This window comes from Salvelinus namaycush, chromosome 23, assembly GCF_016432855.1.
Source record: "Salvelinus namaycush isolate Seneca chromosome 23, SaNama_1.0, whole genome shotgun sequence".
Classification (NCBI taxonomy): domain Eukaryota; kingdom Metazoa; phylum Chordata; class Actinopteri; order Salmoniformes; family Salmonidae; genus Salvelinus; species Salvelinus namaycush.
Window position 1 is genome coordinate 23,229,303 of NC_052329.1, and position 13,330 is coordinate 23,242,632.

General features: G+C 40.3%; 1 protein-coding gene across 1 annotated transcript; it reads left to right on the forward strand.

The window, feature by feature from the left end:
- The first annotated feature begins 591 nt into the window (after positions 1 to 591).
- LOC120018200 (carbonic anhydrase 4-like) lies at positions 592 to 12,347 on the forward strand. The gene is made up of 8 exons (XM_038961269.1): positions 592 to 1,579; positions 2,236 to 2,280; positions 2,820 to 2,984; positions 3,250 to 3,395; positions 3,558 to 3,650; positions 3,759 to 3,825; positions 11,271 to 11,434; positions 11,701 to 12,347. The coding sequence occupies exons 1-8, from the start codon at positions 1,525 to 1,527 to the stop codon at positions 11,878 to 11,880; spliced, it is 915 nt and encodes a 304-aa protein (XP_038817197.1). The 5' UTR covers positions 592 to 1,524; the 3' UTR covers positions 11,881 to 12,347.
- Positions 12,348 to 13,330: the final 983 nt, after the last annotated feature.

Here is a 13,330-nt window from a genome sequence, read left to right on the forward strand (position 1 = left end):
AAGTGAAAAGCGCAACAAAGTCACAAGGATGCAAAATGTTTAACAATTAAACACACCACGGGTTGAACATGGTACCTGGAGAAAAACCAGCTTGGCGTGTCACACAAAACACGTAACAAAAACAATTCCACACAAAGACATGGGGAAAACAGGGAATATATATGTAGTGTGATTAGGGAATGTAAACCAGGTGTGCGAGGAAACAAGACAAAACACATGGAACAATGAAAAGTGGAGCAGCGATGGCTTGAAGGCCAGTGATGTCGACCGCCAAACGCCGCCCGAACAAGGAGAGGAGCCGACTTCGGTGGAAGTCGTGACAAAAGAGCAATGTTTGGCTTTGGGAATTTTGCTACTTCAGCATAATATTTCCTACAGGTTTCTTCATAGTTCTATTTAAAGTCATGTTCTCAAATTGTTCCGAGGACGTTAAGAAAACCTTCCATGAAAACTTTAGTAATGTTCAGAGAACAGTCTAAGAATGTTATTTAAAAACATATACATTCCGTTCTCAGCATCAACAAAACTCTCTCTATCCTCTATCTTGTTAAGTGTGTTCAGGTTTGTTGGCCACGCCCACTAATTGGCTACACCTGATCTTAATGAGTGCTTGCTTCCTTTGAAACTGGGTCTGTTTGAATAGACTAAAATAAACAGATTTGTATGCGTAAAAAAATATGGCATGCCAGCTCTATCCTGGTGGTGAAGTGGACTAATTACATGGATAGAGAACAGAAGACTATAGGTTTGAATCTCACTGATGCCGTGTCACAAAAAAAGAAATGTGTTTGCATTATTAATGCCTAAGGAAATACATTTCCATCTGTCTTATCTGTGCTTGGAGTTTTTTTTTAAGTTAACAAAAAATAAGCTAGTAATGTTTAAAGTCTTACTGAAACATTCAGTGAAAGTTTTAAGGAAGTTCTTGAAAACCCCCTAAATAACCTATAATTTCCATTTTCAGAGCCTTAATAAAACCACCCAGAGTAAAACATTCTCAGAACCTCCATGCAACCAAAAATAAACCTTCCCAGAACAGGCAGTGTTCACTTCTATTCTATCAGTCAGGTAATTTATGGCTTCGTTCCCAGAACCAACAGGAAACCAAAAACGTATGTTCCCACAACTTCCAAGGAAACAAATGTAGTGCTGTTTATTTATCGTGTGAGAGGACACCACATCTCAAATCATAAAATGATATGCCAATTATCTAATCAGAGTAGTTCTGAGGAAATAGCCTACAAGCAGTATCTCACTAATGTATTCAATAGTTTTGACTCATATCTGTCTATAAATCACTCTTGACTGGAGTATATGAGATTTATTAACGAATTCCCGTCAATGTATAGATAACAAATGATAAGGGAACAGCCTTATGTAAATACATTTTATCAACAGGTATGGATACAACCTAGTGGGAGGAGTTGCCTTTTCTATTGGAACTTTTATGAACTAGGTGCTCTGCTTATTGGCATTATTTGGAACATAACTTAATCCGTTTGACACAACCAAACACGAATCACAATGAATTTACTTATTTCATTTTTCTTTGCCACCATTGTGAAGATTCAAGGGGCAGGTGAGTGTATTCATTTATTTATTCAATCCTAGTAACTAACATGTGTGTACTTGCATTGGGTTTACAATGTTGAGGAAGCTACTCTGAAAATGTAGTTAGCTAAGTTATAAAGCTAAATATATTACAAACTACAGTAAACGCTTGGTACTTTGGAATTCCACAACAAATATCATAGAAATGCATTAATAAAATAGTAATTTTGTCTGAGATGTAATAAAACAAAGAACTGATGTAACTCACAGTAGCAGATTAATCAGAAGGCAAAATGTTCAGTGTGTATGAAATATAAATGGTCAATTATGGAGACTTGATCAGCCCAACTGCCTGCTTATTGTAAGTAAATATCCAATGTTTTCTCATTAAATGCACTGGAATGAGAGGGAAATTATGACATTTTGTCAAAGCTTACCCCACTATGTGGTGATGAAACTACTGAATTAGATACATGATTTTGAAATTCAACTACCACTTTCTCAGAGAATGAAATGTTCTGAATATACATTTCTATCACCTGTGGCAAGTTAACCTTTCTAATGCTATCTGCCAAAAGCCAATATTATTGGGTGTTCCTTTATAGCTGTCTGTATCTGATTGACAAAGGTTAACCTTAACAGTGAACTTTGCCACACATCTTTGTCCTTAAATCCCTTCTCTAGATTGGTGCTACCAGTCCCAGGTTACATGCGGTAGCAACTGCACAGGTAAACCATATACAGTACATATGTGACAGTGTAGATTGCCTCTGTGTTGTATTTTGATTGGCAACAGGTGTCCAGAGGATCAGGGTTGGTCTAATGATGCTTTATTTTCTGATAAAGAAACAAACATCCATAAATTCAATGTTGTGCTGCCCTTATGCACCAACTATTCTGTAAAGTATTAATTAACAACAGGGTACATGAATAGCCATGCTAGCCCAATGACGACATGTGCAGAGAAAACTACAATAACCCAAATCAATTCAAATGTTATTGGTCACATACACATTTTTTAAAATCTTATTATTTAACCTTTATTTAACTAGGCAAGTCAGTTAAGAACAAATTCTTATTTTCAATGACAGCCTAGGAACAGTGGGTAAACTGCTTTGTTCAGGGGCAGAACAACAGATTTTTACCTTGTCAGCGTGGGGATTTGATTTTGCAACCTTCCAGTTACTAGTCCAACACTCTAACCACTAGGCTATCTGCCACCCCAAATCAAATATAACGAATGTTCTGTCTCAATATTCGCTGAGAAGGACCTGATGGTTGGGCAACGGTTGCTGGGACATGTGACGGAAGAGCCCAATCTCCAATTAACATTGTGACGAGAAGAACCCTACCAGACGGACGCCTTACACCATTCACATTCACTGGGTACCAAGAGGCTTTCCATGGTTTCATCACAAACAATGGTCACACTGGTAAGTTGCTATATAGATGCTGCATTACATTTACAGTACAATGTCCCCTGCTAATGATACAGTATATCAGCATGGTGTATTGTAGTTGTATTGAACATGAATAGCAAGGCCTATTCACCGTTTTAATGCCTTGATATTTCACAGATTTGACATAAGCTCAAAGCTCCGTAACATAGACTGAACAATATAATAGTACAGTACATGCAAGGTCCATGGACTCCACATATCTGCTCTTACATGGACTAAAGCTTTCATATCTCTGCAGTTCAAGTGGACCTGCCTGCCACAGCGAAGGTTCAGGGTGGAGATCTGGCGGTGCCATACAAGGCAGTACAGCTCCACCTGCACTGGGGCAAGGATGGAGGCCCTGGATCAGAACACACCATTGATGGAGAACGATATCCCATGGAGGTTTGGTGACCAAAAGAAAGGAAACATTCACAATCCATTTTCATGGTCTTGATTTGTGTTTATTGCATTGTTTTTACGGTCATTTGGGTACAGTATGTGTACAGTAATTATACAGCAATCACATTTTCATACACTGAGTGTTCACATTTTATTTATCCTCAGCTGCATATTGTTAATATAAAAGAGGAATACAACTCTTTGGCTGAAGCTCTGAAAAACCCTGCAGGGGTTGGAGTTCTTGGATTCTTTTATGAGGTATTAACTATGAGATTATTATGAGATTATCCATGAGATGTACAACTGTAATATTTTTATTTGGGTTGTTAGGACATTTGATTGATGATACTTATCTTATATTTTCAGGAATCAAGAAGCTCCAACCAAAAATATGACGCCATTGTAAATGCTCTGAACACTATCAAACATCCCAGTAAGTCATATAATCCCATAAACAACAGCCATTGTTATGTAATATTTTATGGGATGGATCCAGGTAGATAATACTCCAGGATCAGGATCATACAGGGATAGGCCTATGTGAAAGTGCCCATAGTTTCCAGTCACATTGGCATAAGTGCCAAGAGTCTAAAGTACAACTGGCATTTTTCAAAGATTTCAAAAGTTTAATTGTCTCATGTACAAGATACAGCAGGTGTAAAATAGTACAGTTAAATATTTAACTTCTTTAGGATTGGTCGGTCCCCTGCAGGACGGTTGAGCTAACATAGGCTAATGCGATTAGCATGACGTTGTAAGTAACAAGAAAATTTCCTAGGACATAGCCATATCTGATATTGACAGAAAGCTTAAATTCTTGTTGATCTAACTGCACTGTCCAATTTACAGTAGCTATTACAGTGAAATAATTCCATGCTATTGTTTGAGGAGAGTGCATCGTTTTGAACATGAAAACTTATTAATAAACAAATTAGGCACATTTGGGCATTCTTGAAACAAAATTTGGAACAGAAATACAATGGTTCATTGCATCAGTCTGAAACGTTGCACGTACATTGATGCCACCTAATGGACAAAATCTAAATTGCACCTGGACTGAAATAATACATTATGGCCTTTCTCATTTCAAAAATTATTGTACCAAAAAAATACAAAAGAACGGTTGTTTTTTTATTTGTATTATCTTTAACCAGATGTAATGTGTTATATTCTCCTACATTCCTTTCACATTTCCACAAACTTCAAAGTGTTTCCTTTCAAATGGTACCAAGAATATGCATATCCTTGCTTCAGGGCCTGAGCTACAGACAGTTAGATTTGGGTATGTAATTTTAGGCGAAAATTGAAAAAAAGGGTGCAGTAACTCTTAATCCTTAAGAGTTAACTTGCAAGCTCTTTCCCAACCATGCAATAACGGTAATATACAGTTCCTCCAGAAAGTGACTCCTGTGGCGGTGCCGGGTGCAGTGTGGCTGGGCTGGGCTGTGTTTTGGAGGACGCACTGCTCTCGACCTTCACCTCTCCCGAGTCCGTACAGGAGTTTCAGCGATGAGACAAGACTGTAACAATCAATTGGATACCACGAAAATGGGGGAAAATGTTGTTGTCAAAGTGAAATAATGTTTTTAGAAATGTGTACAAATTAATTAAAAATGAAAAGCTGAAATATCTTGAGTCAACAACTATTCAACCCCTTTGTTATGGCAAGCCTAAATAAATTCAGGAGTAAAAATGAGCTTAACAAGTCACATAATAAGTTGCATGGACTCACTCTGTGTGCAATAATAGGGTTTAAATGTTTTTTATGACTACATCATCTCTACTCATTTTTTTATGACTACATCAGATCAAAATAAAATTTTATTTGTCACATACACATGGTTAGCAGATGTTAATGCGAGTGTAGCGAAATGCTTGTGCTTCTAGTTCCGACCATGCAGTAATATCTAACAAGTAATCTAACCTAACAATTTCACAACAACTACCTTATACACAAGTGTAAAGGAATAAATAAGAATATGTACATAAAAATATATGAATGAGTGATGGCCGAACGGCATAGGCAAGATGCAGTAGATGGTATAGAGTACAGTATATACATATGAGATGAGTAATGTAGGGTATGTAAACATTATATAAAGTGCCATTGTTTAAAGTGGTTAGTGATACCTCACACATACAATTATCTGTAAGGTCTCTCAGTCCAGCAGTGAATTTCAAACACAGATTCAACTCTATTGGTAGATGGGTAAAAAAAGCAGACATTGAATATCCCTTTGAGCATGGTGAAGTTATTAATTACACTTTGGATGGGGTATCAATACACCCAGTCACTACAAAGATACACCCGTCCTTCCTAACTAATTTGCCGGAGAGGAAGGAAACCGCTCAGGTGACTTTAAAACAGTTACAGCATTTAATGGATCAACAAAATTATAGATAGTCCATAATACTAACCTAATTGAAAGAAGCCTGTACAGAATCAAAAATATTCCAAAGCATGCATCCAGTTTGCAACAAAGGCACTAAAGTAATACTGGAAACATTTTGGCAAAGCAATTCGCTTTTTGCCCTGAATACAAAGTGTTATGTTTGGGGAAATGTAACGATATTCCTCTTCGTCTGATGAAGAGTAGTCAAGATTGGACCAAAACGCAGCGTGGTAAGTGTCCATGTTAAATTTATTTAACTCAGAACACTAAATAACAAAAACAACAAAAAGACGAACGAAACCGAAACAGTTCTGTCTGGTGCAGACACAAAGACAGAAAACAACTATCCACAACACACAGGTGGAAAAAGGCTACCTAAGTATGGTTCTCAATCAGAGACAACGATTGACAGCTGCCTCTGATTGGGAACCATACCAGGCCAAACACATAGAAAAGGACAACATAGAACAAAACATAGAATGCCCACCCCAACTCACGCCCATATCAAACCAAAATAGAGACATAAAAAGGGATCTCTAAGGTCAGGGCGTGTCAGGAAAATCCAACACATTACTGTGTACCCCTCTTCATATTTTCAAGCATAGTGATGGCTGCATCATGCGTATGCTTTTAAATCGTTAAGGAATAGGTAGTTTTTCAGGATAAGAAAGAAATGGAATGGAGCTAAGCACAGGCAAAATCCTTGAGGAAAATCTGGTTCAGTCTGTTTTCCACCAGATTAATTCATCTTTCAGCATGACAATTACCTAAAACACAATGCCAAATCTACACTGGAGTTGCTTACCAAGAAGACAGTGAATGTTCCTGAGTGGCCGAGTTACAGTTTTGACTTAAATCTACTTGAAAATCTATGGCAAGACCTGAAAATGGTGATCAACAACCAATTTGACATGGCTTGAAGAATTTTGAAAAGAATAATGGGCAAATGTTGAAAAATCCATTTGTGGAAAGCTCTTAGAGACTTACCCAGAAAGACACAGATGTAATCGCTGCCAAAGGTACTTCTACTAAGTATTAACTCAGGGGTGTGAATACTTATCTAAATAAGATATTTATGTATTTCATTTTCAAAAAATTTACAAACATTTCTGGAAACATGTTTTCACTGTTATTATGGGGTAATGGGTGTAGATGCGTTAAAAAATAATAATTGTATCCGTAACACATGAAAATGTGTAATAAGTCAAGAGGTATGAATACTTTCTGAATGCACTGTAGATGAGAAGAAACACACGTGAAATACGAGAAAATAAAAACATTTAAACAGTTATTTACAGGTCAGTGACAGTACCATTAATACAATGTGCAGGGGTACTGGAGTGATTGGGATAGGTATGAACATGTAAATGGGGTAAAAGTGACTAGTAGCAGGATAAATTGCAATGTTAATAATAATCAATAAAGCAGCAGTGAACGGTAATAGTAATCACTATAATCACTATGGCAGCTATGTGGTGTGTGCCTTGTGATGTGTGAGTGTACAGATATAGGATTTTAATTTGAGCCAGCCTACTACAGTAGGAAAATAATCCTGCAGCAACAGGAAATGTGGATTATAATTAATGGACATTTTTGTAGGCATTGATACATTTTTTGTAAGGGGAAATCAAGTCTGAAATTTCAGGGTGGAAATGTGAGAGTTTCCTTTTGCGAATGTTTAGACCAATTTCTAACATGTATGGACCACTGATGTATAAAATAACCAAGACCTTAATCACGCAGCTGACCCATCCCCGCAATATTTTAGTTCTGGGTTAACCAAGATTAACCAAGAAGAAGTGACTGGCTGCAATCCACACTTTGGTTTTGGTAGAAAAGTCACTGCCAAGAAACTCCTATGTTAGCATTTTTAGACTAAAAACATTATTTTACCTAGCATAACACTATTACAACAGGGTGACTGTTTTGGAATAAAATTGTAAGTATATTCTCTTAAACATCTACTGTATTGTGTGCTTATTGTTAAACCATTGATATGTCCTAGTTGTCATTTTGAGACCTTAAGGAGCATCAGGTACTGCTGGAATGTTTACCTGTCACGCCCTGACCTTAGAGAGCCTTTTTTATTCTCTATTTGGTTAGGTCAGGGTGTGACTTGGGTGGGCAGATCTATATTTCTATTTCTTTGCTGGCCTTGTATGGTTCCCAATCAGAGGCAGCTGTGTATCGTTGTCTCTGATTGGGGATCATACTTAGGCAGCCCTTTTTCCCACCTTAGATTGTGGGATCTTGTTTTTGTTAGTTACTGTGTAGCCTGCAGAACGTTACGTTCGTTTATATTTTGTTGTTTTTGGTGTTCATCTAATAAAGTAAGATGTTACCACGCTGCACCTTGGTCTCCTCATTCCATCAACGGACGTGACAGAAGATCCCACCACCAAGTGACCCAGCAGCGTGCCCAGGAGTGGAGGACATCCTGGACCTGGGAGGAGGTAATGGCAGGGGACAAGACCTTGCCATGGAAGCAGGCGGAGGCAGTGAGAGTGGAACAGCAACGAAACCAGGAATCAAGGAAACGACGGAAGCCCGAGAGGCAGCCTCAAAACATTTTTTGGGGGGGGAACACGGGGTGGCGAGCGGAGGAAAGGTGGGAACAAGAACCAACTCCCTGTAATTACGATGAGGAGTTGGTCACGGTTCAGATACCATGTGTTCCGGTTCGTGCCTCCAGTGCGCACCCTTAGCCCGGTGCGTTCTGTGCCTGCTTTCCGTACTTGCCGTGCTAAGGTGAGCATCTGTCCAGGACGGGTTGTGCCGGCTCAGCGCTCCAGGTCTCCAGTATGCCTCCTCGGAACACGATATCCTGCGCCGGCTCTACGCACTGTGTTTCCAGTGCGCCTTCACAGCCCAGTGCGTCCTGAGCCAGCGCCCCGCACTTGCCGGGTTAAAGTGAGCATCCAGCCAGGACGGGTTGTGCCCGCGCTACGCTCCAGACCTCCAGTGCGCCTCCACGGTCCAGTACGTCCTGTGCCTCCTCCACGCACAGAGCCTCCAGTGATGATCCATGGCCCGGAGCCTCCAGTGGTGTTCCATGGCCCGAAGCCTCCAGTGATGATCCATGGCCCGAAGCCTCCAGTGATGATCCATGGCCCGAAGCCTCCAGTGATGATCCATGGCACGAAGCCTCCAGTGATGATCCATGGCCCGAAGCATCCAGTGATGATCCATGGCCCGAAGCATCCAGTGGTGATCCATGGCATTGAGCCTCCAGCGGTGATCCATGGCACTGAGCCTCCAGCAACGATCCAAGGTCCGGAGCCTCCTGCGACGGTCCCCGGTCCGGAGCCTCCTGCGACGGTCCCCGGTCCGGAGCCTGCGGCGACGGTCCCCGGTTCGGTTCCTCCGGCGACGGTCCCCGGTTCGGTTCCTCCGGCGACGATCCCCGGTTCGGTTCTTCCGGCAGTGATGTACGGTCCGGAGTCCGCGACGACCATCTACGGTCCGGAGTCCCCGGCGACGATCCCTGCACCAGAGGCACCACCGAAGTGGGGGGAGCCTTAAGCGGAGCAGGGTCTGCGTCCCGCACCGGAGCCTCCACCGAGATGAGATGCCCACCCGGACCCTCCCCTATAGGTTCAGGTTTGCGGCCGGAGTCCGCACCTTTGGGGGGGGTACTGTCACGCCCTGACCTTAGAGAGCCTTTTTTATTCTCTATTTAGTTAGGTCAGGGTGTGACTTGGGTGGGCAAATCTATGTTTCTATTTCTTTGTTGGCCTAGTATGGTTCCCAATCAGAGGCAGCTGTGTATCGTTGTCTCTGATTGGGGATCATACTTAGGCAGCCCTTTTTCCCACCTTAGATTGTGGGATCTCGTTTTTGTTAGTTACTGTGTAGCCTGCAGAACATTACGTTCGTTTATATTTTGTTGTTTTTGGTGTTCATCTAATAAAGTAAGATGTACGCTTACCACGCTGCACCTTGGTCTCCTCATTCCATCAACGGACGTGACATTACCAATGGCATGTTCATCTTTTTGTGAGAAATTATACTGGTCACTCAAAACCAGGGGTTGCAACCGGTTCAGAGAACAGAAATGAAAACCGAAAAATAACAAAATGTTCAGAGAAACGGAAACAGAACCAGGAACGAAAGGGATCTCTAGTGTTACGAAACAGAACTGTTATTTTCAAATCTTGAGAACGAGTTAATAACATTCTTTTTAGTTCCAAAAATATTCCTAATGTCTAGTATGTACTTCTGTATAATTAGAATGTTAGAATAGCCTAAACATGTTCCAAATCCCGGCATGATGCTCAGCGTTTCAAGCCAAGCAGCATGTCGCTCTCTCCCGACCCGTGAAATTTCAGTCGGATCTTGCGCCTGCACTTATCTGACCAATCAAACATGTAAACAACTCTTACCTCTTGGGCTCCCGAGTGGTGCAGTGGTCTAAGACACTGCATCTCAGTGTAAGAGGCGCACTACAGTCCCTGGTTTGAATCCAGGCTGAATCACATCTGGCCGTGATTGAGAGACCCATAGGTTGTCTGGGTTTGGCTGGGATAGGCCATCATTGTAAATAAGAATTTGTTCTCAACTGACTTGCCTAGTTAAATAAAAAATACTTGTTCCACAGCAAGCTGCTCAGTTGGCACTATTTGGAGGAGTAATTTAACGAGCTAAATGTAAAAATGATTTCACAGTTTAAGAAATGAACAAAAAGGAACTATATGAACTGTTACTTTTTGGGGGTTCAAACCGCTTTAGAACTTTATTTTCTGATCGGAACACTGGAACAACAAAACATAGGGGTTCTGCTCGGAACAGAATGATTGGAAAAGTATTTCGGTTCCAGCCCCTGCTCTAAACATTTATAAAGTATTTATAAAGTATAAATATCCCACACTTTAGATGAGTCCACGCAAAAATACTTAACTAATGACTAGTAAATTATCTTATAAATGATCTTATGAATCATTATTAAATAGGTTACTAACTTTTTTACAAATGTGGGTGTAAATGATGAATAAAATATTTAATAATCCATTATAAATGCTTTAATACGTGGAGTTATTATAAAGTGCTACCCAAGATAAAAATGTCCTGCACTGCAGGAATGTTTTCCTGTAGCAGGGTGATCAAATTAAATCCTAGATCTGTATGTGTGTGGCGTCAGTAGTGAGTGTGTGAGCGTGGGTGCATGAGTGCGTGTACATGTGGGTATGTGTGAATGAGAAGAGTGTCAGTGTAGGTGTGTGTGCCTGAGTGGTAGAGACCTGTGGTTGAGCATAGAGACAGAGCAGGTAGTCAGTGCGGAAAGTCTGGAAGGGAGGGCAGGGGTAGTTAGCTTCTTTCCCCAGGCCATAAGACTGTTGAAGTTATCTCAGTGCCTGTTGGTTCGAGACCCGATGCTCCGGTACCGCCTACCAGACGGGAGCAGGGAGAACAGTCCATGGCTCGGGTGGCTGGAATCCTTGGCAACTGTATATTTATTTTCCATTGTATTTATTGTGTCCAACTTTAGGCTCAAACACTACCCTTAGTGAAGTGTCCCTGGACATGCTCATCCCCTCTCGGAGTAATATGACCAGCTACTTCCGCTACAATGGCTCTCTCACCACACCCGCCTGTGTAGAATCTGTCGTCTGGACAATGTTCGAAAATACTATTCCTCTCAGCAGGCAACAGGTGCTTTATAGAATCACCTTTGACATTATACTGTACCTCACCTATGTCACCTTTATACTTGACATTATACCTGTACAATCATACAATTACCTGCTGTCAGGAAATTAACTGTAAAACTGCAAATGGTTAACTCTGCCCCATAACAATTTGTGTAGAATTGCAAGAAATTTGCCGTTTCCTCCCAAAACAATCTCAGAACTTTTGGGGGCCATTCGAAACTGTGGTACGCCACTGGTCTAACATGTTTTCATCTTTGTGTCTTACAGCTTGCTGCATTTTCTCAGCTTCAGTTTGCTGATGGAAAGCCTATGGTGGGAACCTATCGCCCAGTCCAGCTATTGAATGGTCGCCAGGTGTATCGCTCTGGAAGTCAAGTTGTCTTAGTCAGCACTCTGCTACTCATCACCTCTGTGATATCAGCCATTGGACTCCCACTGCCCAACTAAATACCAGGATCTTTGGATTTGGGTATCAGTGAATTAGAGAGTGCCTGATATTGTCAAAATCTCAAATGCTTATATTTCGCTTTGCTATGCAGATGTTCTCTTTCAAGTTTACTTTACTTGCCAAATTATAGTTGATACAGTTTATTCAAGGGGGTAATGTGTTTAAGGACACAGCATAAATTATGCACCAAAACATTTTATATTTTTATTGTTATGTATAAAATAATACTTGAGATGGCATTGAGCCAAGCATTGTTATTACGCTCTTATTACCTTCTTCATATCATTATTGTTAATATTTAATTAACCTCAAACTTCCTATTGTTATTGAACGGTCAATGTCATTATGTGACCTGTGCTTTCCAGCAACACAACTGTTGAGAATCAGTATCAAAGCACTGGAACTCTGATCTATATTGTCCGGTAACAAACCACATCCATGTATTTTTTGTATAAATAAAATCAAATTGTATTGGTCACATACATATGATTAGCAGATGTTATTGCGGGTGTAGCGAAATGCTTGTGCTGCTAGCTCCGACAGTGCAGTAATATCTAACAAGTAATATCTAACAAATTACACAACATATACCCAATACACACAAATCTAAGTAGGAATTAATTAAGACTATATACATATAGACGAGGGATGTCAGAGCGGAACGGACTGTAGAATAGTATTGAGATGAGTAATGCAAGATATGTAAACATTATCAAGTGAATGAGATACCGTAGAATAGTATAGAAAAAGTATATACTGTACATATGAGATGAGTAATGCCAGATATGTAAACATTAAGTGACGAAGATACCGTAGAATAGTATAGAATACAGTATATCCATAAGAGAAGAATAATGCAAGATATGTAAACATTATTAAGTGACTAAGATACCGTAGAATAGTATAGAATACAGCATATACATATGAGATGAGTAATGCCAGATATGTAAATATTATTAAAGTGACTAGTGTTCCATTATTAAAGTGGCCAGTGATTTCTAGTCTATGCCTATAGGTAGCAGCCTCTAATGTGCTAGTGATGGCTGTTTAATAGTCTGATGGCCTTGGGGCGGCAGGTAGCCTAGTGGTTAGAGCATTGGACTAGCAACCGGAAGGTTGCAAGATTGAATCCCTGAGCTGACAAGCTGAAAATCTGTTGTTCTGCTCCTGAACAAGGCAATTAAGCAACCCACTGTTCCTAGGCCATCATTGTAAATAAGAATTTGTTTTTAACTGGCTTGCCTAGTTAAAGAAAGGTAAATATAAATAATAAGAAAAAAAGGCTATTTTGATTTATTCTTATGTAATTTCTTCAACAGTCCACCAAGTGGCAGTAATGAGTATCAGAGCACACCTACCATTCCTTTCTGCATCCTTTTTGACCACTACACTGCACAAAGCAATGCAAGATGTACAACTCCCAAGGTGAGTACTTTCTTATTTCCACCC

What these genes read in the sequence shown, in the direction of transcription:
- LOC120018200 (XM_038961269.1), top strand. Translation starts at nt 1,525, where the DNA reads ATGAATTTACTTATTTCATTTTTCTTTGCCACCATTGTGAAGATTCAA. An exon ending in GAACACTATCAAACATCCCA is followed by an intron (nt 3,826 to 11,270) that starts GTAAGTCATATA and finishes GTCCAACTTTAG; the next exon opens with GCTCAAACACTACCCTTAGT. An exon ending in TTCCTCTCAGCAGGCAACAG is followed by an intron (nt 11,435 to 11,700) that starts GTGCTTTATAGA and finishes TGTGTCTTACAG; the next exon opens with CTTGCTGCATTTTCTCAGCT.